General features: G+C 48.8%; 1 protein-coding gene across 2 annotated transcripts in view; it reads left to right on the forward strand.

Moving 5' to 3' along the window:
- The first annotated feature begins 1,054 nt into the window (after positions 1–1,054).
- Positions 1,055–27,286, forward strand: part of APBA2 (amyloid beta (A4) precursor protein-binding, family A, member 2) — a 71,065-nt gene continuing 44,833 nt past the window's right edge. The window contains exons 1-3 of one of the 2 annotated variants that reach the window (XM_008591548.1): positions 1,055–2,063; positions 20,967–21,047; positions 22,050–22,086. In XM_008591548.1, coding sequence (XP_008589770.1) covers positions 1,098–2,063; positions 20,967–21,047; positions 22,050–22,086 — 1,084 coding nt within the window. In that variant the 5' untranslated portion in view covers positions 1,055–1,097. The remainder of the gene's footprint in view (positions 2,064–20,966; positions 21,048–22,049; positions 22,087–27,286) is intronic. The other variant, XM_008591549.1, reaches the window with a different exon arrangement.

The raw sequence follows: 27,286 nt of genomic DNA on the forward strand, positions 1-27,286 counted from the left end.
AATGAACTACCATGTGAACAAAAAGCCACGTGTAAAGGAAAAGTACAGTTTAAAAAGCAAACATTTGGGTCACCACTCAGCTTGAGATAGAACATTAACCAGACTTTTGACTGCCCCCTGTGCCTTTTTCCTCATCTAGCACCTTGCTGTCCCCTTGAGGACTGGGATAGGCTTTCACTGGTCCCCCCTTCCTCCAGTTTCTGTCCCCCAGTATCTCCTCCAGGCTGGGTCCTGAGAGATGGTGCTAAAAGAGAAATCCTGTGTGTCATGCGCCTGCTGAAAATCACCCAATGACTCTGTATGGTTTGGGGGATAAGGTGCAAAGCTCTGGGCAGTGGGGTCCAGGCCATCCCCAGTTTGGACCCGTGGGACCTTTGCAGCATCCAGTGGCACCATGATGCGTGCCCTGCAAGCAGCATTGCACCTTTGGTCCCTCTTCACCCCTTGGCCAGATAGTGCCCTCTGTCCTCCTGCCAGAGCCCTCAAGCCCACCACGCTGGGACTTGAGCTGAGCTTCTCTGGATGTTGCTCAGCCAGGGCAGTTCCTGCAAATCCGTCCCTGGGTGAATGCTGTTTGGTTTGGAGGGAGGAGTAGAGGACAGGCCGAGCCTGTAGGGAACAGGGACGATGGATTTAGACTAGGAATACTTAATGTCCATTCTCATTGGCCTTCATAAGGTCTTCTGAATGGAAGCTTCTCTTTTTCTTTTTGAGAGCAAATAACCTGATCTTATGGCCATTTGTCTTGATCACCTGGGCTGCCCACACTAAGTGGGCATTTTACAGAAGTCAGGAATGAGCCTGTGGCTCCAGGGAAGAGGCTGGCACCTGGTGGGCTGTTGGTGCCTCGCCAAGCTCCCCTTCCTCCAGCCGTGCATGTCCCCGCTTCTCTCAGGCACGGACACACGTTGTTCTGACACACGAGTGAGCAGGGGTGGAGCGTTACATTATTTGAGCAGCTGTGCGTTGCTGTTGCTCTGGGAGCTCACGGGTGGGAGACGCCGAGGCTGGGGAGTGCTGGGTTCTGACTCTGTCCTTTCCACCCTTCCTTCCCCAGTGGCTGCCTCCAGGTGATGATGGCCGTGTGAGTGCCCGCCATGGCCCACCGGAAGCGTCAGAGCACGGCGAGCAGCATGTTGGACCACAGAGCTCGGCCGGTCCCTGTCCCCCACAGCCAGGAGCCTGAGAGTGAGGACACAGAGCTGCCCCTGGAGGGGTACGTTCCCACGGGCCTGGAGCTGGCCACCCTGCGGCCAGAGAGCCCCACGCCTGAGGAGCCGGAGTGCCACAACCACAGCCCCGATGGGGACTCAAGCTCTGACTATGTGAACAACACGTCAGAGGAGGAGGACTATGACGAGGGCCTCCCCGAGGAAGAGGAGGGTGTCACCTACTACATCCGCTACTGCCCCGAGGATGACAGCTACCTGGAGGGCATGGACTGCAATGGCGAGGAGTACCTGGCCCATGGCGTGCACCACGTGGACACTGATGAGTGCCAGGAGGCGCTGGAGGAGTGGACGGACTCGGCAGGCCCGCACCCCCACAGCCATGGGGCCGAAGGCAGCCAGGACTACCCGGACGGCCACCTGCCCATCCCTGAGGACGAGCCCTCCGTCTTGGAGGCCCATGGCCAGGAAGAAGGCGGCCACTACTGCCCCAACAAAGAGGGCTACCAGGACTACTACCCCTCGGAGGCCAACGGGAACGCAAGCAGCGCCTCCCCCTACTGCCTGAGGCGCGGGGACGGGGACCTGGAGGACCAGGAGGAGGACATCGACCAGATTGTGGCCGAGATCAAGATGAGCTTGAGCATGACCAGCATCGCCAGTGCCAGCGAGGCCAGTCCTGAGCACATGCCCACGCAGGGGCCCGAACTGGGGCCTGGGGACTCCATGGAAGCCTGCCCACCCAGCGAGGCCAGCTGTGCCCCCAGCAGGCACGAGGGAAGGCCCAAGTCACTGAACCTCCCTCCTGAGGCCAAGCACCCTGGAGAGCCACAGAGAGGCTTCAAGGCCAAGAGCAGGACCCCAGAGGAGAGGCCAAAGTGGCCCCAAGAGCAGGTAGGATTCAGGCTGACCTCAGGGAAGGGAGTGGAGGGTCCAGAGAGCAAGGGACATTCTGGTGTCCATGTGGCCACCTCCCACCCCCCAGGTGGTGTTCTCAGGTCAACAGGGCAGTGGCAATGACAGAGGGTTGCTGGTATTGGTGCTATGCTGCAGATAGTGGCAGGAGGCCCTGGCGACAAGGGGAGGGGGCCGCAGTGCATTTCCCAAGGGCCTTCATATCCGGGTGACACATTTCTGACAGCCCAGGGGCCTTGGCCTGATGGACAATTAGCTGTGAATAATTGTTTTGAAAATAATTATTTGAAGGTTTGATGAAGTCTTGGAGAAGAAATGCATGCTAATGAGGGCAATGGGTATAAGCATAACTATATTTTCTTTTACTTATTGCAAAGTACATGTGTATTCTAATAAACACATTTGAAAAGCTGCCTTTCAAAAAAAAAAAAAAAAAAAAAAAAAAACCCACTGTGAGTAAAGAAGATGTGATTATTGGATTTGTGTAAAGGAACTTCTATTTAGCCAATTCTGTGGGCCGGTTTTATATTTTTTAAAGCCTTAATTTTTTTTTTTCTTGGAAGAGTTAAAGAGTTTGAAAAAATACACACATAGTGAGAACTTGTTTGGGACATAAATCATATTGACTTGCTGTTAGATTTCCAGCACTTGCATTTTGATCCCTTTTGTCCTTTGTAAAGATTCTTAAGCACCAGCTGACTTCACTTTGGGGGTGTTCCTGTCATTCACAGCAATTCTGCATGCACTGGTGCTGTGGATGTAAAGAAACTGCTATTGTACTAGCGGATGTGGGGGGAACACACCCCAAAGGGCTGATGGCTCTGGGCCCTGGTCTGGGCTTTAGGCCAAAGCGCTGCCGTCTCTCTTCAGTCTTGTGAAGCCTGGACTCATCCCCCAGCAATGGCAGTGGCACCACAGGGATGGATGTGGGCTGCACAGAGCGGGTGACATACTGCATCTTGTTGTATGAATGGCATTCCTGGCAAAGTTTGTCAAGGGGAAATTATCTTTAGAGCCTGGTGGGGAGTGAGCAAGACCTGTTTTGCCGTTTTCATGCTTCATGTTAACCAGAGTAATTGGAGTGAAAACCCACAGAGCTCTGGGTGGGAGAGATGGGGAGGAATGAATGCATGGTGGTGGTGGTGGCTGTTTAAGAGGGCAGGTGGAGGGGGCAGGCCCAGGAGGAGGCAGTTCTTCGGAGAAGAGGCAAATGGAGAAGCAGGTAGCTTCTCTCCCTAAGGAGAGGGTGTCCTTGAAGCAGATGCTCTTATTCAGGACACTGGAGAAGCTCATTTAAGCTGGTTAATGACTGTACACCTTTTAAAAATTTAATTCATTCATTCACTCATTTCTTCACAAATTAATTCCATCAAAGGGAGCACCTGGCAGTTCCGAGCCCAGGGCCCTGATGAAGTGAGCCCTGTGTGCTCCTTCTGGGGACTCTGTTGGGCCAGGATGCACATGGGCAGAGTCTTTGCATCCTGCAGACCTGAGCAGCCCATTTCACATGAGAAACTCTTTGAAATTTGACCAACAAGTGCCACTGGTGATAGAAATCATCTTGAAAGCAAGATTCTATATGAAAGGATGTACACTGGGAAATTTGGTGATGCCTTGTTTGAAATCACATCCTGCTTTTCTAAAAGGATTTCCTTACTCCCCCGGGGACAGCCACACTGTGCCAGGAGCCGGCAAAGGCCTGGCCTCAGCAGGTGCACAACACACCTGAATCTGGAGTTCATGCTCTGTTCCCGGTGCCATCTGCAGTTAGTGTAGTGGTGCCCACAGTTGAAGCTGCAGTATATAAAAAATCCTGAGAAGGGAGAAATGGGCACCACTGGCCACCCAGATGTTTAGACTGTGGCTTCAAGTGTGGTCCGTGGTCCAGCAGCACCGGCATCTAGAACTGCTGAATCCCAATCTGAGTGTCAATGTGCTCCCTTTGGAGGAGCGATGCTGTAGGAGACCTCAGGTGGAGGGAGAATCACACAGCATCCCTCACCTCTCTCCCACTCATTTTAAAGCTTGAAAAATTATGCGGTAGAGGTGTCTAAGAATACCGCCCAGCATTTATTTAGTCACTGCATGTAGTACGATACGATTAGAAATGGGAACATGAAAAATACGTTCTCCTTGGTCTGTGCCACCCTAACAGATAAGCTGTTTTTGTTTTTCTGTGTCCCTTTCAGACTACAGCACTGAGCATAAACAATGTGTGTAGCGGTCTCTGTAGCCCAGATGTAATTTTGTCATCCAGCTTTAAAAATCTGACATGTTATAAATATTTCTGCATGTTGACTTGTAATTTTCAGGATTATTTTTACCGACCTTCTGATGTTTCATCGGGCGATGTGCTGAATGGTATATTTGTCTGTACATAGCCTGCTGTGGAGCCTGCAGGCTGTGGCTGGATGGCATTTTCTCTTACACGTGAGGCTGACGTGGACATCTCTGTACAAATCTTCCTTCTTTTGGTTTATTACCTGAGGATAAATTCCTGCACTGAGCATCAACATTGTCCATTTCCCCACAGTGATCTCATCTGATTGTTTCTCCTCTCCTGTGCTCTTTGTCTCTGGGGTTCTGACACTTTCCCATCTCACGGGAGCACGGCACGCACTAGAAATGGCACTTTTGGTTGCAGGTGTTTGCTTTAGTATGTTTTCTTTTAAATTTTGGTCATATTATTTTCATCACCTCTGCGGTGTTTTAAGATGTCGGGGACTCATCTGGCACACTTCTAACTCCTTTGGGTACAGAGAGATTTAATTGGATGGTTCCTTCTTCCCGAACTTGTGGGGGTGGTGAACTCACGGAGGGCATTGCTTTAGGCTGGCTGAAATGAAAAATGAGCCGCTCATGCAGTAGGAAGTGGCGTGTGTGGCCTTTGGAATGCTCTTGTGCTGTAGGATGCTGTGCACTTTGAAAAGGCTCCAGTTTTCAGACAGTTCTCCCACCTGTGCCAGTCCAGTGAGACCGAGAGGTCTGCATCAGGGGGAGGGCATGTAGTTAGAGACACAAAAGAGATGGAATTCCTAAAATTGTAGGAAGACAAGATGGGAAACAAGAAATCTATATATGAGTATTTTTATTTTTTTTAAAAAAGTATTATTTCAAAGCAATGCATGTTTATTGAGGAAAATTTAGAAGATATATGCAAAAAATGTTTTGCCATGGAGCATTGTAGACTTCCATTGTAGAGACGTTTCAAGTCAAAGAGACAAACTACGTCTCTTGGGAAACATAGGCCAGGATTTCCCAGAGTGTGCTCTTAGAGGCGTTCTGTGAACGCAATCCAGTTTGATCCTTATTATTCATGGCTTCTGTATTTGTGAACTTGCTCACTCCCTAAAATTTATGTGTAACCCTGAAATCAATACTTGTGTCACTGTTGCGGTCATTTGCAGACATGGACGAGATGGGAAAAATGTGAGTCCCCAACTCGCGTGTTCCTGGTCTAGGCTGAACAAGGCTCTGGCTTTCTGCTGCAGCTCATGCTGGAAACAAGGGTCCTTCCCACTGTCTACTTAGTGCCTTGTTTTTTGCATTTTTGTGCTTTTTGTTGATGATTTTTTTGTTGATGGTGATAAAAGGGCCCCCAAGTGTAGTGCTAATGTCCAGCATTCCTAAGTATAAAGACCATGTGCCTGTGGAGATGACACGTGGTCAGACGAGCTTCCTTCAGGCATGAGGGGTGGTGCTGGTGGCCGTAAGTTCAAGGTTAATGAATTAACAATATGACACATCTAGTAAAAGGAAGAGGAAATTTGCTGGTTTGTGAGGACACTCTAAAAGTGCTAAAAATAACTGTCGTGTGTGATGAAATTATGGAAAAGATGGAAAAGTGACTAAATTTGCAGATTCATGGGATGACAACTGATATAAAAAAGCATAGTGGACAGACTGAAAACCCAAGAAATTTGTGGTCTTGTGGTCCAGGGTTGGGGAAATGTTAAATTCTTCTCAGATAGTGTTTTACTATAAAGAAATACTGCATATAATTAATTATTTGTAAGAAATATATACAGAGGGTCCCCAACTTATGATGGTTCTACTTAGGATTTTTCAACTTTATGATGGTGCAAAAGCAATATACGTTCAGTCTGCTCCTGAGCTTACCGTGGGGTTGTGTCTGGATAAACCTGTCATAAGTAGAAAATATTGTGAATTGAAACCACACTTTTGACTTATGATATTGTTAACTTATGATGGATTTTTCGGGACATAACCCCATCATAAATCAAAGAGCATCTGTATTAAATAAGGTATCTTTAAACAGAAACACAGTAAAAGAAGGTTCTGCATCGGTCAGTTGACAGATGTGACTGCAGGCTCACAGAAACCGAACCTGGTGTCTCCCGTAGGAGCAGTGGTTCCATACTCACTGATGCAGTGTCCAGGGCAGTGTCGTAGAACATAACTCCTAGGAATGAGAACTGACTCTGTCTAGTTGACAGTGAGTTTGGGGAACTTTGCAGCAAAGCTTTCCCTTTCTAGGAGGCTCACTTCTTGCTTGTGCACAAGTGGCATTAATTCCCAGGAGCACTGTGGCAGTGACACCCACCCTGCTTGACCAGCATTTCCCAAACATTCTGGATCATCAAGCCCTTTCCTCTCCATGCAGGGCCTATCGGGAACATACAGATCCAAATCTCATATCATAGGAGGCAGAGGGCAGGACACATGGCCTCTCAAGATCTCTCCCCACACGGCTCAATTCCAGGATGACTCAACATCAACTCCAAATGGTGACAATGGGAAGGTTGTCACCTTTGTCACCACCGGGACCCTTGGATCCAGGGGATTTAACGCTTCTTGTTTTGCCTTTTGTGGAAAGTCCCTGGGTGATGGTGGAGATGGGAGTGATATTGGTGGTGACAGCCAGCACTGTGTGAAGGCCTTTGGGAGTGTAATCTCAGTACATCTCAGAACAAACCAGAAGATAAGAACCAGGGTTTGTCCCTGTTACAGATGAGGCAGTTGAGGCTTCCGTGGATAAGAACGTTACCCGTGGTTGCACAGCTTAAAAGGGCCAAACAGACTGTGTCACACCAATACGCACGCCCGGAACCACGGCCCTGTGCAGCCTTCGCAGGGCCTCCAGAGGGGTAATGTCCAGCTCTGCAGTGCACATGTGAGGCTGCTGCTGGAGAAGCGTCAGCGTGGTCGACTGCACAGTATTCCTCCGGGGTGCACTGGTCTCTTCTACTCTGCTGTTATTCTCTTGTTATTGAAAAGCTTGTTGCTCTCTGTTGTTCACAGTAAGCGTGTCATGGGGCCTGTGAGGTGACCAGTAGCTGCAGAGGCCTCTGGTGGGTAAAACTGTCCCAGCCTCCGATGCTGACACATCTGACTTCACGAGGGCTCAGGTGACAGATCAAACAAATCAAGTAGAGATTATTCTCATGCATTTTTCTTAATTTGATTGAGTTTTGTTGACATGAAGTATTGATTTTTTTTTAAATGTATTGATTAAAGAATATATGAGTTGGGTCTAGCCAGAGTGTCCTTATAACTGGTGTTTCCACACCTACCTGGGGTGGTCCTCTGCCGTCTGGTGGCAAGGTCCTCAGCTGGGCACCTGGTGCCAGCTCTGGTCTCATGGTGCCAGGGGTGAGCTTTGCGGACGTTGGTCCTTGGTCCACCTGCCTTGAAGAGAGCAGCTCTCTGATCAGTGTTTCCCAAGGGGCTGCTCACTACACTCCTGGGAGCACTGTAAGACCATATTTGTCCAGTACCAAAGATCCAGGTTCTGTGGATCTGGGGGGTGGCCGGGATGGCAGGTTCTTTGGATGCCTCTGGGTGGTCTGCTGAGCATCTGGGTTTGGAGTCTCTCCCCTTTCCCCACCCTTTACCTGCTACCTTGTGACATCTCTCATAGATAAGGGAGTCTGAAAAAGTCTGTTCTCCATGCCTGAAATTCTCCCTTTAGAAACAATCCTTTGGACCTTGGAGATTTCTAAGGCTGCAGGCATTTCCTGTCCGGGACGTCAAAGACTGTCAAGTGCAAGGCATTTGATTTACACAACCACCATGCAGAACAGCTGCACACCTGGGGATGACAGACCAAATAACCTGTTTTGATTATTTGGGGTTTTCATGATTTCTGTTTATCACTGGCCCAGACAGTCCTTTCTGGAAAGGGCCCTCTGACAATAGAAAAAAAGTCAGATCAATACATTGTAGCCAACTTAATACAGCAGTTAATGGCAGGTGTGATGAAGGCCCCGAGGCCACATCAAGCGCAAAATTTTTCGTCACCGTTCACTGTGGAGATGCTTTGGCTGTGATTTGGCATTTAATAGACAGTTGCTTTGCGAAGGACCTTTTGAAATTGCGGTAGGAATGCTGGTGCCAAATAAGGAGAGAAGGTGCTGAGTTCATAGGTAACCTTGGCCTGAACCCACGTGGGAGGCAGTGGCACCACGGCGTTCTGGGCTGGGGCCTCACACACGGGCCCCGTGGGGGGCATAGGAGCAGGTGTTAGCACCACTTTACAGAAGAGGATGGAGAGGGGAGCGTCCGGGGTCGGCGCCCATGTGCCTTCTCTGCATGGGCACACAGTGGGGCAGCGGGTATGCAGACAGGGGTGGTCGTACACGGAGGGGCTTTGGTGCTCACACTGTGCCCAGGAGGAAGCAGTACATTAGAACCTGGTCCACAGGTAGGATGGAGCTGGAGAAAGAACCTGTGGGTGGTGCTGAAGACAGGGGGTTTGTGGGGAGCATAGGGACATGTCCCGATCATGAGAAGGTCCTCACCTGCCCCCTGGGCCTTGGTGGAGTACAGCTGGCCTTTTCCTTCCCACAGCCCTGCCCCTGGACTGTGCAGACCCCCTACTCCTCTGCCCAGCCGGGCGTCAGACCCAGCACTCCTGCATCTGCACAGGGAGGCTGCATGGAAGGGGGACACGGGGCTCCTATGTCCATGTTGCCTGTACTGAGCCCCTCACCAGTCCCCTCCCTGCCCAGCTCTGATGGGGTGACCAGTGCATCTACCATTCCTAATTCTCAGGACTGCCTTGGAAAACGAAGTCCCTCAGGTATTCTTTGATGTCGTCACCCCTTGCCTGCTCCGCCTGAGCTCCCATACTTGATTTCTCTGGGCCCATTTGCTATATCAGCACATCTGCCTTATTTGATTTTTATGCAGCCCCTTGATGACATATCACTAGAGGTGGCTGTTGTCACAGAGCAGTTTTTTAGCAGGAGTCCAGGAATGCTTACAGTGCTTTTAAATTCTAGTTAAAGCAAGGGTTTCTAAAACTCTTGTCTGGGCAGATCACATAAAACCCTTCCACCAACAATAGTTCTAGAAAGATTGCTGGGAAGGAAAGTGCCTGGTGGTGGCCGGAGCAGCTCTGGTGGGTTGGGAGGGCAGACAGTCACCTGCGGTAATGGGAGGTGTAGCTGGACAGTGTCTGAGGGAGCTAGAAGGTGCCAGCAGGTGGAGGATGCTCAGCACATGTGTGTGATACGGGCTGGAGTAGCACCACTGTGCCAGTGGTGTGTGTCTTGGGCAGATTGTGGGGAGTGGAGGGGGGTGCAGGCCTCAAGGTGGGGAGCTGGCCCACGTGCATCTGCTGCTCCCTGCTCCTGGGGCCTGTGCCTCCTGTCCTTGGCTCCTGAGGCACTTTGCATGGTGACTCACATGTGCCAGAGTCTGGGGAGACAGCCCACTGACAAGCGTGGGTAGTCATGTGACATTCCCTAGGAAGTGCAGGGCTCCGTGCAAGAATTTTTAGAAGCGTCTTCTGTTCAGGAAAAAAGACACATTGATAAACATGAGAATGTGGAACTGTGTGATGTCACACATGGTGTGCTTGCCCGAAATGTGAGGGTGTGGTGATAGCAGTCATGGGGTTTTCACCCCAAAGCACTCAGATCGTGGGCAATGCTAATCAGTCGCTGAAAAAGACAAGCGACTGTGGTGATAGGGGCTAACCAAGAACAACTCCCCACCCGTTGTCAGATAATATCGTGCACAGCTCAGGAAAACCAAGCACGACTGCCACACACTGAGGGAGGAGCCATGTGATGGCATGGTGCTCCCAGGGCTGATGGTGGCCTCCAAAACCTGCCGAGCCCTGGTTTGTCAGCTGATTCTACAGTCAGCCTTCACAGAAGAGAAGCTGGTCTCTCTCCACCTGTGACCAAGCCAAGGCCCAAACGACTGGAGGTGAAGGATGTTCAGAACGGGGCTTACAGAGGCTGGTTGTGCAGCTCATCCAGTTTCAATAGCCAGCACGTGGCCCAGGCCTGTATCTGGTCCTGGTCCATCTAAGAGACATTGAGTGCTGCGGCCATGCGCTGTCCTTGGTGGTGACTCGTTCTGGGTCTGCCCTACACATGGTTAACCTGGCCTGTCCAGGATGCAGCCGAGCTATACTGGTCAGTGAGCCTGCACTGGACGTAGGACGGGAGGTGCTGCGCATGGGAGCAACACCCAGCATCTCTCACAAGCAGGCTCAGCCCGGGACCACTCCACTCCCAAGCCAGGTCTCTCAGGTGCTTCTGGGTTCCTTTGGCCATTTCTTCCTCCTGTTTCTTTTCTAGTCATTGAAGAAGATGCTCTTCCTTGCTCTGATCTATTCCCTGCTGCATTCATTTATTCATTCATGTGTTCATTTGTGTGTTCATTCATTGGGCCCCAAGTGTATAAAAGATAGCATGCCAGCGATTTCTAGAATTGTCAGTTCAAGAGAGGAGGGACAATCCAGCCACTCATCAGTCCTTGAAACCCGCTCCAGAAACAAGGGCGGTGGTGGGTCAGGGCTCTTTCTGCTGCGTTGTTGGATTGCATTTGCAAGTTATGGGGCAGGTCATGAAGAGAAATCACTGCTCAAGGTTCTTCTGCTTAATATCTCATTAATGCTTAACCCCCCCGCTCCCTGCCCCAAACTCCAAGAAGAATGAAACTGAATGACTTAACCCAAGAGATTCCGCCACCTAAAATATGGGCAATTTGGCCCATATTCAAAGATACAGCATGGTAATTTTTTCAGGTATTTGTGGGGGAATTGTTCTCTGTGCCACAGTCATAGTGATAAAGTACAAAAGAAAAGGCTTTTACATACAATGGAATATATTCAGCCTTAAAAAGGGAAGAAATTCTGACATATACTACAGCATGGATGAACCTTGAAGACATTTGTTAAGTGAAATAAGCCAGTCACAGAAGGATGAATACTGCATGATTCCACTTAGATGAGGTTCCTAGACTAGCCAGATTCATAGAGACGGAAAGTAGAATGTGGTTGCCAGGGCTGGGAAGAAGGAAATGTGGAGTTAGTGTTTGATGGATACAGAGATTCCACTTTGGGAAGATGAAAAAGTTCTGAAGATGGAAGGTGGTGCTGGCTGCACAATAGAGTGAATGTACTTAACGCCACTGAACTGAACACTTCAAAATGCTTAGATGCTAAATTTCATGTTATATGTTTTTCAGTAAAAGAAATAAAGAGAAGAAAAGCCTTTTGGCCTATTAACTGGTGTGAGCCATTTTGCAACACCTAAAAAAACCAAGTCGAGGCGGTCTGAACCCATGTAGCTGTATCACACAAGCAAACAGAAACATCTGGTCCAGTGAAACCTAGTGTGGTGTAGACACAGTGTGGAGGAGCTGACCACACCCGTTCGGGCCTGTGGGCACTGTTGTGTGTGGTCACAAGGTGGAGGGTCCACACATCTCTGGGAGGTTTCAGGGGATGCTAAAGGCTGAAAGGAGCAGGGATAGGACAGCCACATCCTGAGCGGGAAGGGAGCCTCCTGTTCTCTTCTCTAGGTGTTGTCCAGTATTGGGCGTGATCCCACCTTGGCAGGAGTGCAAGGGACAGGAGAATATTAAAATTCTTGGGACTGTTTGCATAGATCATACAGACTACTGGCTTATAGTAAAGTGGTCGAGGTCATCCCTTGTTAGTGCCGTTAATATAAACATATATTGTTAAATATACCGTTAAGATAATGGCTAATTCTTCTATTCTCTCTTCCTTTCCACAAGTTTAAGAAAACCAAATATTCTACTTTGTGTATTCATAAAAGTTGAACAGGTAGATTTAGTAAAAGCTAAATGAATGGTTGGTGGCTTCTTTATATATTATCTGATGAAACTTATTTTCCAAATTATGAATCACAGGACTTTGTTTGCAGCCTTAGGCAGTTTCGTCGAGTCTAAACTCAAGTTTATTATTTAGGACTAATCATATTGACTGAAACTGAGGACTCCTCATATTAGGAGAACAGCAGTCTGGTAATAGCAATTCCATAATGGGCACAGTGGCCTACATAGACGAGTGGAAGTGAAATTTAGAAAATACCCCTGAAAATTGACGTCTAATACTGACTTAGTGTTGGTCACTTAACTTCCTTCTGACTTGGGCACCTTTGTTTCATTCCTTTTCAGATGTCAAGCTAGTATTCCCAGAATGTGTGTGCAGGTCTCGAGGCTAAGTGTGGGGGCAGTTATGGAAATACAGGAGGCGTCGCTGGTCAGGCCCTTGGGAGAACCACAGACTTGAGCCTCTGATAAAGCCAAGTGATTGCTTTTAGCCCCCGTGGGTTGCTGTCTTTAAACTCTGGGTGCACAGGGCTCCTTGCCTTTTAATTAGCAAGTTGGAAAAATTGCAGGCATTTGCAGCAAACTTGCAGAATCAGTGGCAGAAGCAGCTGTGCTGACCCCAAGCAACAGTTTGAGAAAGGGTTGTGAAGGTTTTCTCATTTGAGAATTGAACGGAACCAAATGGAATACTCCCTAGTTCCACAGCACTTGTTGCTTTAAGCAGTGGAACTCCCGGCTTCCCCACAAATGGGTCTTAGTGTGGATCCCAGTAGACCCTTAGAAGGCTCTGGATACTCTTTTTTTCCCCCATTATTTTTAAATTGTAGTAATACACACATAACATAAAATTAACTACTTTAACCATTTTAGAGTATACAATTCAGTGGCATTTAGTACAATGTTGTGCAACCACCACCAATATCTAGTTCCAGAACATTTTCATCAGCCCACAAGGAGACCCCGTACTTACTAAGCAGTCCCACCCATTTTCCCCTCCCCACAGCCCCTGGCAATGACAAATCTGTTTTCTGTCTCTCTGGATTTGCCTATTCTGGATAATTCATATAAACGGAATCGTACAATAGGTAACCTTTTGTGTCTGGCTTCTTTCACTTCACATACTGTTTTAAGGGCCTATCCCATTGTAGCATGAGTAAGTATTTCATTCCTTTTTGTGGCTGAGTGATATTCCATTGAGTGGATAGACCACAGTCTGTTTATCCACTCGTCCACTAATGGACTTTTGACAAACATGAGTAGTGCTGATATGCACACACATGTACAAGTTCTCGTGTAGACACCTGTTTTCAGCTCGTTTGGGTAGATAGCTAGGAGTGGAATTGCTGGGTCATAGGATCTGCAGATGTCTTCCACAGTGACAGAACATTTTACATGCCCACCATCTATGTACGAGGGTTCTGGTTACTCTCAAATGAAAAAAATTTCATGGCCCGACACCTTGAGCTCTTAGTCTCTGGGCTTACCTCCTCAGCTCCTCAGGCCTGATCTCACAGGGCCTGCTTTTGTTTGCACGTGTATTTGTTTATTCTCATCCCACAGAGGGTCTCAGGTTGGCAGGACAGCTGAGTTCTGTCTCCTTGTTGGACTGTGAACTGTCCCAGGCAGGGTCTTTATTGCATGTGTCTTCCCGTCCTCAGTAAGAGGTGCACAGTGCAGGACTTACAACAGGCACTTGCTCAGGACTGGTTGTGTAGACCCACCTTCAGACGGTGCTTGATGAAGGGTTGAAACGCAGAGGCAAGTTTAGAAAAGTAGGATCCTGTCCTGAAATACCGGGCTGGGCACACCCACTCACTGCCTGCCCTTTACAGGGCTTTGTGAAAAGACAGTAAATGACCGGGCAGAACATGTGTCCAGGCAGCCCCAGTGGTCAGTGGTGGGGGAGACAGTTCAGGTGAGCAGGCACAGAGAGCAGAGCCAGGTCCAAGTGGACCACATGGGGCTTCAGCGGAGGCAGCAGCCTGTCAGCCCCTATAGGGCAGCCAGATTTAGTGAACAACAATACAGGCCACCCAGTTAAATTTGAATTTTGGGTGGGTGTAGAGTTTTGATTGTACAAGACGAAAGCAGTTATAGGGATGGATGGCAGTGATAATTGTACAGCATTATGAACGTACTTAGTAACATTTTAACTACACTTAAGCATGGTTGAGATGGTAAATTTTATGTTATACATATTTCACCACAATAAAAAATTGTATTTTAGATAGATGATGAATCATTTTTTAGTGTAATTATATTCCATAAAATATCCAGATGTGGGATCGTGGGAGGGGCTCTCCTTCCCTGCCCCCCTCACAGGCCTGCCTAGAGATTTTAAAGGGCGGGCTGACTGGCTGGTTTCCCCAGTGTGTCTTGTCATGGTACTTTTAAGCCACAGATCTGCTTTGAAAAGATATGATCACTCCCATGGGAACAGCTATTATAAAAATGAATGCTTTATCCAAGCTCCCATTTTCATCAATGTAAATATCACAGGAGTGGCCTGAATTGTAAAAGGAACAGAAGGAAAAGAACAATAGAGTAATTTTCTCTGAGCCACGTATATGTCAGGGGACGGATTCAAGTGCTTCTGGAAGATGTCCCGGCTGCTGAGTTGGACCTTGCATCTGAGCCTGGTGCTGTCCCCACTGGAGCGCTGGTGTGGCCGCCCCTCCTGGCCCCTCCTGAGTTGGATGCAGGAAGAGGTCTTTGCTGGACTCTCAGATGAGAGGGATGACCGGCTCTTTTGAAAACAGAGTGTGTGAAGCGGTTCCCAAAGAAGGCTGGCACCTAACCAAGTCATTCTTCAGCCCTAGGAATTCACAGGGCCACGTATGGGAGGAGGTGGACATTCTGGTGACAAAACGGTGGCTCGCCCAGATTTGAGCTGGTGCTCTCTGTCCCTCACGTGAGCTGCTGACATGCCCATCACTCAGGAGCATGCTCGGAGCCCTTCTGCTTTCATTACAGATGGCGCGAGCCGAGTGGGCGTACGCGAGTTCGCTGTCATTTCATCCAAAGCCATGTGGGTTATGTTGCTGCATTTTCATTTAATCAAGCAGACAAAACCAGAATTGACACTTTAAAAACTCTGAGCTTTTGCTTCACCAACCGAAGCCAAGATATTTAGTAGGGTGATTTATTCACATTCGTATACTTTTATTACAGGCCTTTATCTCTGCCCTGAACAGCTGTCCCTGGGTCCCGGCACGTTATGACCAGTCCATGCCACACCACCCGTTAATTTTCTGTCCTCAGAGTTCCACGGTGGGGGAGGGGCCACCACTTGCGCAGATTTAATTTCACAGGCTTTACCCACTGCCTTCTGAATGGATGGCTGATGCCCCACTGAGGTCACCTGCTGGGGGATGGGACCCTGCTTCCCGTCTTGCCTGTGGAGGGTTTAGGTAACAGCTTATCTTATTTTGAGATATGGCTGGCTGCTGTCCCTTGGGAAGAGCACAAATGGATTTAAATAGCATCTCCTCTAAGATGCCAAGAGCCCCAAATCCATGTTGGCCTTGCACTGTGTGAATTTCAGATGCTGTGTCCCATGCTGCCAAGCTTCCCGCGCCCCCTGCCACCACCAAAATGAAACTCAGAGCACCAGATGGGCTCTCCCAAGGAGAAGCCTCACAGGCCCACCCTCCTGCCTCTTTTGAAAACAGCCTGACTGTTTATTGTGAGATGTGGTTGTCATGGTGAGGGGTGGGCACCTGCTTAGGAAGGAGTTAGTGGAAATGCTGATTTGGAGGAAAGGGTCAGGCCCAGAGAAGACCTCGTGTTGCCCATGGATACCCCATAGTGTGCCCCCCAACCGGCCTGTGGGGGGTATGGGCCGGCCTGTGTCCTCCTGGCCAAGTGCTGGCCTGAAGTTGCACAAAACCACAATGGCCAGCTGAGTCCTAACCCTTGGGGGACCTGTCTGTCGTTGTCTTTGACCCCTGACGTGTCTAGCACCCCTACGAGAGTCTGTTGCCCTACATCTGTGGCCCTCCCTTTGACTAAAACACTGGATCCCACTTCCAGCCGTAACATTTGTAGAAGGGGTGTAGTTAACCTGGTTTCACTTGGTGGTTGGTTGGTCAGTTTCTTTGGGGGTTTTCTTGGAGATAACTAGTGCCCGATCAGGTCCTAGTAAGGCAGAGCAGCCTTCAGGAAATGAAGTACATGCACGAAGATCACTGTGTTGGGAACCTTCAAACAAGAGAGTGAAGTCCTGATGTGCTTGAGTGCACCTTGAAAGACTGAAGTGCACTCAGAGTCATCTAGGGGCCATACCAAATTAGGTGGATGTGAATGGTGTTAGAGGTGAGAGTCCCTGTTGCAGCTGTTGGGAGCTTTCACCTGGTGTACCTTGGCCGTAGCAGAAACTGCAGAGCCAGTGTGGGCAGGGGGAAGAAACCTCACCCCAGTGGGGCCCTTGGAGGGTAGTCCCCAGGCCTTGCAGAAAGGGGCACTGTCTACCCGGCTTTGCCAGCATGGGGTCTGCTGTGGTGGAGCCCTGGGTGGATCACAGCCTGCTTGTGGGGAAAGGATGAGTTCTGCTCCTGGACGGAGGGCTTTGGAAGGCAGAGGAGTGAGGCAGCAGTCCCAGACAAGCCTGAGCCGGGCCTTGGGACAGCCCAGGATAGCAAAGCAAGGTCAGGGCCTGCCTGCGTGGCCTGGACAGCCTGAGCACTCCCAGGACTCAGGCATAGGGTCAGTCCTCTGGGCTTCTGGTAGAGGGGCTGGGGGAGGCAGAGACAACCAGACCTTGACCTGCCTGGGCCCCAGTGGCGCCGTGCACCTCCTCAGCTCCAGGAAGGCCAGCCCTGTGCAGCTTCCTTTTTGGAAGTGTCAAAGACTCCTTTCCCCACCCTCTGCCCCGTCATTCAAGTCCAGTCCCACTTCCACTCTGGGCCGTCCCCTCCCATCCGCCACCTCTGAAATCCAGAGCTGTCTGTGGCCACAGAGGGGATGCTTAGCCAGGAACTGTTGTGACTGCTGGGGCATGTCTATGTCCATTGGTACTGGGAGGATGGTCCCAGGTCCTTTAGTTTTTCTCTCAACCCTCCAGAGAGAGAGAGTTCCATCAAGGAACATGACAGTCACAGTCTAGGTCAGGGAAAAGGACTGGAGGCTGCACCTTGCTGTGTCACCTGCATGTACCCAAGACTTGGAGCCTCAGTTTCTCATCTATAAAGCAGGAGTGGAAATAGTCATCTCGGATGTGAAAGGCTTTTTCTTTTTCTTTTTCTTTTTTTAAATAACTTTTATTGAATCAAAATTGATTGTACATATTTTTGGGGTTCAACATTGAGATATGCTGATCAAATCAATATTACTAGCATGTATATTGTTACAAATCATAATTATTCTTTATGCCCCTTGTTCAATCTCCCAATCCCCCTCTCCCTCCCCCCTCTCCTCTCTGATAAACCTAGATTTCTTCTCTCCCTCTGAAAGAATAATGGTTACTCTTGATTTGTTGCATGGATGATCTGTCCAATGCTGAGAGGTGTGTTCAGGTCCCCCAGTATTATCATTGAGCAGATGCTTCTTCTGTCACCCTGAAATGGGCTTTGTGAGACATCCTCTTCTTTTCTTTATCTCTGCTGGTGACTCTCCTTGTGTGAATGCACTCCAGTGGCTGGCGGACCATCTGCGTGGTGGTTGTGGCGTCTAGCCACTTTCACAGCAGTCATGGTTATTGTGGTGGCTGTGGTGGGCCACCCACATGGAGGTGATGTTTTTTGGCATGCTCCTTTGGTGCTGGCAGTGTGCCTTGTTGTGGGGAGTATCTGGTCCTTGGCTCTAAGCCTCAGGTCCCCAGGCGAGCCATGAGGCCCTGGCACTGTGTTCCTGGTTGTGGGAGGGAGGTCCAGTCCCCGACCACATACCTTGGGTCACCAGGCAGGCCCTGAGGTGCTGGTGTGGTGTGTCTTGTTGTCGGAGGGAGGTCTGGTCCTCTTTTCCATGCCTCGGGTCCCCAGGCAGGCCCCAAGGTGCTGGCACAGTGCCTGGTTGTGGAAGGTGGGTCTGGTCCCCAGCTCCATACCTCAGGTCCCCAGGCAAGCCCCAAGGCACTGGTGCAGTGTGCCTGGTCGCAGGAGAGAGGTCTGGTCCTCTTTTCTATGCCGGGTGGGCCCTGAGGCACTGGCACAGTGTGCCTGGTTGTGGGAGGGGAGTCCGGTCCCCTTCTCCACACCTCAGGTCCCTGGGAGGGCCCTGAGGTGCTGGCATGGTGCCTGGTTGTGGGAAGTGGGTATGGTCCTCTTCTCCATGTCCTGGGTCCCCAGGCTGGCCCTGAGGTGCTGGTGCAGTGCCTGATTGTGGGAGGTGGGGGTCTGGTCCTCTTCTCCATGTCTTGAGTCCCTGGGTGGGCCCTGAGGTGCTGGCACAGTGTGCCTGGTTGTGGGAAGTGGGTCCGGTCCTCTTCTCCATGCCCTGGGTCCCCAGGCTGGCCCTTAGGTGCTGGCACAGTGCCTGGTTGTGGGAGGTGAGTCTGGTCCCCGGCTCCATACCTTGGGTTGCTGGGTGGGCCCCGAGGCACTGGTGTGGTGTGCCTGATTGTGGGAGGTGAGTCTGGTCCCCAGCTACATGCCCCAGGCCCCCGGGTAGGCCCTGAGGCACTGGTGGTGTGAGTGGTTGTGGGTGGGGGTCCTGTCTCCCGGCAGGCCCCGAAGGCAGTGGTAGTGTGCCTGGGCTGGAACTAATTTGTTGTCCTTTGCTTACTTCTAACATGGGGGAACTTCCTGTGGGAACGAGTACTTGAGCTGTGTGGTTGAGCTAAATTGCTGCTTTGCTGCTGTTTCCCTAGGAAGGCTTTTTGTGCAGCTCAGGGTTTAATGGTTGACCTTGTAGGTACTTCTGGCTCTCCAGAGACTTGGTGCACCTGGGTTGTGTAGAAACTCTGATCTGGGCCTGAGTTTTTTCATCAAACTGCACCCAATGCAATTCTGCATTCCCGACCAGTCTCCTCTGAGTGGTCCTGTGCTGATTGGGGGGAGGATTGGCTGTCCTTGCTGTGTCCCAGTGTTTTCCTGATGGGCCTGTCTGCCCCACCACCCGTGCTCCAAACAGTTCCCACGGGACGGGCCCTGTGCTGGTCCCTTGTGATGACTCACTGGCCTCTGAATGGCTCCCCTTTTTTCATTTGTTCTGGCTCCTTGCTCCTGCATGAGTCCACAGGAACCCTATTAGTGGTCTTGCTGTCCTGGGGGCCACCAAGACCCTCTTCTCCCCTGCCGCCTCCAAGTAACTCCATCTGAAGGGCACAGCTGTGGCTTCTGCCGGCTCCTGCTCCATCCACTCAGCAGCTCCAGCATTAAAGTGGCCATGGTCCAAAATGCTCAGAGCAGTTTTTTCTTTCTCTCATCATGGTCTCTCCCCTTTCATGAACTCTGTAGGTCTCTCCTCCTCTTCCCCTGAGCTCCAGCAGCCCCAGCTTGGCTGATGTTGCATTTTTATAGTTACCACATTTTTATAGTTGTAAGTTGGTTGATTTGTGGGAGAGAGTGACGCTGGGAACCGTCTATTCTGCCATTTTGACCGGAACTACATGAAAGGCTTTCATAAGCCCTAAAATGCTACATTAATGTAACATATTATCATCAATGTCATTGTTATCACCATCATTTTTATTTATTTTTATTTTTATTACTGCTTGATAATTTATTTCCAGAAAGTTCTAGAACTTGACTTCACCAGCTGGCTTACCAGAATCCCCTTTGGGGTTTGGACGGTGGTTTTGGTGCTCTGGATCTAGAGTCTACCTTCTAAGGAACTAAGGAACTAAGAAAATATACCCAAACCTCAAATGTATTAAGTGAAGTGAAGGCAAGTACAGCTTGATGTCTTCTTTAAGAGAAGACTCATGGCACGTACATGGGGCATTTATTTTTTGTAGCAGTATAATCTGCATTTCTTCTCATCCAATAATTTAGGTTTTGTAAACATATGATTTATCCCTTGGGCACTCTTGGTGGGCATGTAAGATGGCACGGTCACTGTGGAAGATGGTATGGGCATTCCTCAAAAAATTAAAAATAGAATTACCGTGTGATTCAGTGATTCCACTTCTGGGTTTATATCCAAAAAAAGTAAAGGCGGGATCTCAGGTACTTGCACACCTATGTTCGCAGCAGTGTCATTCACAACAGCCAAGGGGTGGAAACAACCCAAGTGTCCATGGATGAATAGATAAAGAAAATGTGATATACAAGTGCAGTGGAATATAATTCATCTTTGAAAAGGAAGGAAACTCTGACACATGCTACACCATGGATGGACCTTGAGGACCTTATGCTAAATGAATTAAGCCAGTCATCAAAGGACAAATACTGTCTGATTCCGCTTTTATGAGGTTTCTAGAGTTGTCACACTCACAGAGACAGAGATAAGAATGGCAGTTGGCGGTGGTTGGGAGGGGGACAGAGTTTCAGCTGAGGAAGATGAAGAGAGTTCTGGAGACAGAGATGGTGACGGCTGCACAACAGTGTCAATGTACTTAATGCCACTCCACTGCACACTTAAAACAGTTCAAGTGATGAATTTTATGTTAGGTGCATTTTACTACAATTACAGATGATTGCAATAAATAATAAAATTTTTAAATAAAGAAAAACTTTTTTAGGAGTGTAAAATTATATGTATTAACTATATAACAGTTTAAGTATAGTTAAATATATATTTATGCACACACACAGACACATATTTCTGCACACATGCCTACGTACACACGCATTTTACAAAACTGTATCCCATTGCATGTCCAGTTTTTGTATCTTGGTTTACTTCTCTAACATATAAAAACAGCCTTTAATTCCCGGTTTCCAGGTCTGCAATGGTTTGGAGCAGCCGAGGAAGCAGCAGCGCTCTGATCTCAATGGACCCGCTGACAATAACAACATCCCAGAGGTAATTTTTTCCAAGGAGGAAAGTTCTGGGCCAGGGCCCTTGGTGTGGAGCTGTCACCCAGTGCCTGGGGACGGGGAGCTCAGGTCAAGCCACATTGCATGTTGGGGAGGAGTAGGGGGCACCCTGGCTGGTGGACAAGGAGGAAAGAGCCTTTCTTGCTGATTTAAGGCCACCCTGTGGAGTTTTATGTGTCACTGATGGTGTACGTGTGTGGAGGGGGATCATTGGTGCTCCCTGATTTGATAGAAACTCATTCTACCCCATTGTGTGATAACCATGTTCTAAGCCAGGGTTTCTCAACCATCCCACCATTGAAATTTAGGGCCAGATGATTCTTTGTTTGGGGGCTCTCCTGTGCACTGTGGGATGTTGAGCAGCATCCCTGGCCTTTACCTGCTAGATGCCAGTAGCAACCCCTCTCCCAGTGTGACAACCAAAAAGTCTTTAGACACTGCCAAATGTCCCCTGGGGGACAGAAATCATCCTGGTTGAGAATCACTGTTCTAAACCAAAAGCATGGTTTTAAAAAACAATCCCGTATAACCACTGCCATGATGTAGGTTATTAAAATGAGGACTTAAGCAGGTTATCTCCCTTCTCTGAGTAACATAGTTTAGATGAGATTTTCTAACTGAAATAACTGTGCCCCTCCAGGCAGTGGCACCCAAGCTCCTTGCTCTTGCTTTTAACCACATGCGAGGCAGCCCCCATGCCCACCAGGTGGATGTCCATTGGGTTGTATGGTCTCTAGGCTCCCTTGGATCCCCGACATGCTAACCTGAAGGTCCCTAATTTTAGATGGTGGGCTTTCATGCCCCTCCCAAACATCATGTTGCCTGAATGAGACTGGTTCGCTGTATGGAGCTGACTTCTTTGGAACACCTGTCGCTCCTGGGGTTAGCTTGTTTCATATGGTGCACAGCTTAGTCCTTCTTAGCCTACATCTTATGGGCCATCTGCTTACACCTGGAATGTGTTTTATTTCTCCATATTCCCTAACAGACAAAGAAGGTGGCATCATTTCCAAGTTTTGTGGCTGGTAAGTGACTTTGAATGTTATCTCTCGGGGCAATTGTGTTTTATGTCAGGACAAATGGTGCTTTCTTTTCCTTTCGGTTTTCTCCAGCAAAGCTTATGTAGAAGGCACACCTTCCAGCAAGGTGCTCAGGCATTTGGTTGTTGGACCCCCTGAGTGGGGAGGAGAGGACCTGCTGATGTGCCCACTTTGATGCAAGGAGCAGTGGACCATCTCATTTAATTACACCTTCGCTAATTGCATCACAGATGACACTGATGACTGAATTAACAGACTGAATGTGTCTGGATAAGCAGCTCATTATGATCTAACACTTTTGATCAGGGTGGATATAATTGCATCCAAATTCAGGCTGTTGTTCTTGTTTTAGACTCTTTATTTCCCTTTACCCTCCCATCGTTTTTGAGGAGATTAATAGTACATTTCAGCAGTCAGTGTAGAACAAACTAATTGATCTGTTCTGGGTCTGGGTTGGTGTGGGGAGCGCAGCTGCGTGGCTGTTGAGGGAGCCGATTGGGTAGTCTGCAGCGCATCGGGCAACTTGTGGGCCGTTAGGAGACCCTGTGGGTGCTTCTGGTGTCCAACGTCAGAGTAAAGTGCCTCTTAAGTAGCATCCGTCTCCTTGCTAGAGAATGTTTCCTGCCCCTGCTAATGTGTTATAATAAACAATGTGAATTTTATTAATTATTTCAATAAGCTGGTAATTAATTCTTATGAATATTTATGGAGCAAGGTAGATCAGTCTTCAGAAATAAATGACTTTTTAACCTTTCCCACTCTGCTTTTCTGAAACCTGGGAAACTGAAGCCCCCAAATTCCCTTTTAAGGGACTAGTTTGAACCAGGCTAAACCAGTTCCAGCTGGTTCAAAATGGATTAACTGGCTCATACCAATTTTGACTGTTGTTAACTGGCTTAATGTCAAATTGGATGAAAATCTGTTTGAACTGTCAGAACCAATATTATACAATTCAAATAGATTTGACTCCATTTTGACCAATTCAAATAGGCTCAAGTAGGTTTTGCCCCGCAGTTCACGTGTGGTTTTAGGTATATTTAAGCTGTCTCAAATTGGCTCAAACTGGCTTTTGTCAGGTCACAACAGGTTATAATGATTCCAACCCAACTGGCTAATTGTAGTTTTCCAGGACCTAATGATTGGCAGGAAGAGACCACCCCCACCCCCACCTCCCGCAGCAGGGTTTGGTCAGGTTCCTGATTTGTAGGAAGCCCCTCCCATAAGCAGGGGTGTGTGCAGAACATCTCTGCACCACTTTCCTTGGTGGTCAGAAGCCAGGGTTCAGTGAGGTGGTGTCTCAGGCATCCAAGAAACTCACTTTTCAACATATCATGGCGTCATTCAGCCACAACTACCTTCAACTGTCCAGGGGGATGATCCAGGCATTAAACTTGCTTGGCTCTTGCACAAGCTCATATCTGCAGGGGAGGGAGGATAGAGGGATCGGGAAACAATATCAATGCCCAGGGTGCCTTTGACTTTAGCTTCTAGCATTCCAGAACTCAATTCTGCATACCACTTCAGACTGTTCCAAACCAAATCAAAACAATGGGGTGCCTCAAACCAATTTTGCACTTGCTAAAATTGCTTGTGTATGTGTGTGGGGGTTATGGAGAGGTGGGTTAATGCATACAAAATTACAGCTAGGTAGGAAAAATAAGTTCTAGTCTATACAGTAGTGCTAGGCATCTACAATCAAAAATAATTTATCGTATGTTCTCAAATGGCTAGAAGAGAGGATCTCAAATGTTCTCACCACAAAGACATGATTAATTTTTGCAATGACAAATTACCCTGATTTGATCATCACATATTGTATACAAGTATTGAAATATAATTCTGTACCTCATAAATAAGTACAATCAATGCATATCAATTAAAAATACATAAACTCAAAAAAAAAAAAACTGCTGTGACCACCTCAAACCAATGTGGACAACCTTAATTTAGTTAGTTCCTGTAGGAGAGAAACCCTTTGATTATTAGGAAAATGTAGACACCTTAAGCAAAAGTACACTCCTTAATATTAGAGAATTCATATTCAACAAAGCCTTTATGGACCAAAAATCTTTCTTAGTGACAGGAAGAGACAATCATAATGATGAAAAACCCTAGAATGTAACGAATGTGGGAAAACCATTTCCAAATTAAGCACCTTTATCAGTTAGGAATGCATTTGGGTGCAATATTAAAATGCCCACCTCACATTAGCTTGCACAAATAGGGGAGCGTGTGTTTTGCGTAAAGAAGTCCAGAGGTGAGTGCTACTTGTTTGGTGGCTTCGTGACATTGGGATTGGTGTTTCTGCTTCTCTTGGCCTGTCCTCAGGCTGGTCACCTCACTGTCACACAGTGTCTGCATAGCTCCAGCCATCGCTTCCCCCATTCTAAGCAGGAGGAAGAGGGGAGAAGGGCGACAGTACAAACCAGCTGTGTGTCTTCCCCTTTGCACTAGGGGAGCGAGGGTTTTCTGTGGGTAGTGAGGAATGGATTCTCTGCAGGAGAATTTGACCTGGTGTTAACTTTCTCAGTCCGTTCCCTGACTAACCTGGAAGGTGGAATGTCCACTGTGTCACTCACTAGGCAATGTTGCTCATGGTATAGACGACTCTCAGTGGTAGACTGTATCTACACAGGGAATTTTAATGGGGATTGGGGTACAGAATTTTAGCCTTCCCACAATGGCGGCTCTTGTGACAGGGGGTGTCCTTTGAAGGGGACCCTGGAAGCTACTGCCATAGAGTGGTTGTGAGAGACACTGGCTCCTGGGAACGTGAGGCTCTGAAGCCAGATGGCTTCCACACACTATTCTTGATGGCGGCTTTGCACCCTCGCAGCTGAGCCGTCCAGGGGCCCAATGAGACTAGCAGTGTGGATGCTGCATGGACTCCCCCGGGAGAGTCCAGCTGGCAAACTGATCTTACTGTTTCTGAGTAAATGGCCCAGTGTCTAATTGAACCTTAGGAGACCTCATGAGTCTGAACATGCTGTTGTTGAACCTTAAAAGACTCTGGAGACCTCTTCCACACAGTTCTCTCATCAGCCAGAGCTGTGTCATGACCAGTCCCCAAGCTCCAGTGTTGGCTGGAGAATCAAGTATGTAGCTTTCCGTGAAGCCAGGGGAGAAGGTCTGGAAATAGGTGTGGGGCGGGCAAGCCCTGGGTGTCTGCTGCACTGCCCCATCCACCTGGTGAGCACTCAGCCTTCTGGGGTTGTTTAGTGCTGAGGCTGAACACCTGCCCTTCTGAGAAGACAGGACAAGTGTAACAGAGGAGCTGGCCTTCCACCTCATCAGGGCTGAGAAATTGTCCTGGAGGGAAACTTTCCTGGAGTATTAATGGGGGATGGCCTTTATATGTTAGAAAACTGATGCACAGTGAGGTTAAGGTAACTCTTCCAAGGTTCCAAGGCTGACAAAGAGGAGAGCTTGGACTTGGACCCATATCTGGGTCCTCGCTTAGCCAAAGTGATTTCCTACCTCCCTAGCCACCTTTATGCACCACCACCATCTGGAATGAGGATGGGTAAAACCTAGCAGGAGCTTACTTTGAGCCAGGCACCATCTGAGTGTTTTAAATATATCAGCTCACCAATCACTGTAACAAAACTGAGGTCAGTGCTGTTACAGACGAATCAACTGAGGCCCAGAGACGGTGTGTCATCAGCTTGAGGTCACCGGTTAGTGAGTGGCAGAGCAGGACTGGAACCCAGGCTCTGAGCAGCCTCAGCATGCAAAAGGTGAGGGAAAGCCTTAAGGAGAGAAAACATGCCATTCAGGTCCCAAGGAGTTCCCTGGAGCAGAACCTTCCAGAAGTCAGAGCTCCTGGCCCCTCTGAGGCTCAGGGTCACAGCCTTCTCTCACCAGAGGCAAAGAGCCCCCCGTGATCACTCTCTGTTGGAAAATGCTTGGGGTCCAGCGACCATCTCAGATGGGGAAGGTTCACACTGCAGAGAAAACCTCCTCCTGAAAGTGCTAATTGCACAGATCACAACCATAAGGAGGAATCCTAAAGTAGCGAGGAACAGTGGGCACCCTGGGGATGTCCCCTCCTGCATGAGGGGGTGGCTGGCAACGGTATGCCTCCGAATGGTACATGTAAAAGTCTAACTTTTCTATAAAGCTAGACATGTGCTTATTACCACCAAAAGGTTGGTGCTGGTCCCAAGCAGTGGAGCCTAACAGTGGCAGCTTCCGTATGAAATAACAGAGAAAGACAGAGCATATGCTGTTCCCGCACTTTGTTCTCCTGATCTAACAGCCAAAGCGCAGGTGAGATGTCAAAAAACCCACCACCCCACCGACAGCTCTGAGCTCGTACCAAAATTCTGCTTGGCCTGAAGTCTCAGGGCTCTGGGGTCCGTGACAACCTGCCTGTACCCTGTCAACTTCCTATACCTGCGTGATGGCCACATGGAGGACACAGGACCCCAGTTCCTGGACCTCGGGCCGAGCTCACTCTCACATCTTTCTCTTAGGGGTCCTCCCAGTGAGAAAGCCACTCTGTCGGTTTCATAAAGTGGGCGCTTAGCATCTAACACTTGGTTTGCTCTTAAAATGAGCAACAGGGTGAACCTGTTCAGATGAGACTCCTGAGTTGATGGCATCTCCAGCCTCCTCTTCAGCCTGTGGGGGGCAGGAGGATAAGGGCAAGGTGAACCTGTGGCACCAGAAGGGACATGGAGCATTCCCGAGAGGTTTATGAAAACCAAAGTGACTTTTTGATCATGTTTCTCCATGCAGACAGCATGAGTAGGGATTTAAACATGTTTTAAAATATAAACTTTTATTATTATTATTATTTTGAAGATTCCTCAGAATACTGCTTGGATCAGGCCAAGAGCCACAAGAGTTAAAAGTGAATTCTACCATGGAAACCCCCAGGGAGTGTCTCCCTTTTCTGCCTGCACGTCACAGAAAACTCCCCCATTCCAGCCCCCTGGTCCCTCTCTGCAGTGGAAGCCACCTAATTAAGTTTACTGTGAATCCTTCCCAGAATTTCCTTGACATGGACCGTCCTGCATAGAGACATGACTACTGTTGTGGCCACACGGGTCCCCACTTTGCGTTCTCATTTCTTGGTAGGTCTTGGAGACAGCAGTAGGTCCACTGGACGGTCAGGTGGCAGCCAGGTGGGGTTCCCTGGACACGGTGGCATGGTAACCAGTCTCAGGGACCAGCTGCCGGC

This window comes from Galeopterus variegatus, unplaced genomic scaffold (genome assembly GCF_000696425.1).
Source record: "Galeopterus variegatus unplaced genomic scaffold, G_variegatus-3.0.2 Scaffold7027, whole genome shotgun sequence".
NCBI lineage: Eukaryota > Metazoa > Chordata > Mammalia > Dermoptera > Cynocephalidae > Galeopterus > Galeopterus variegatus.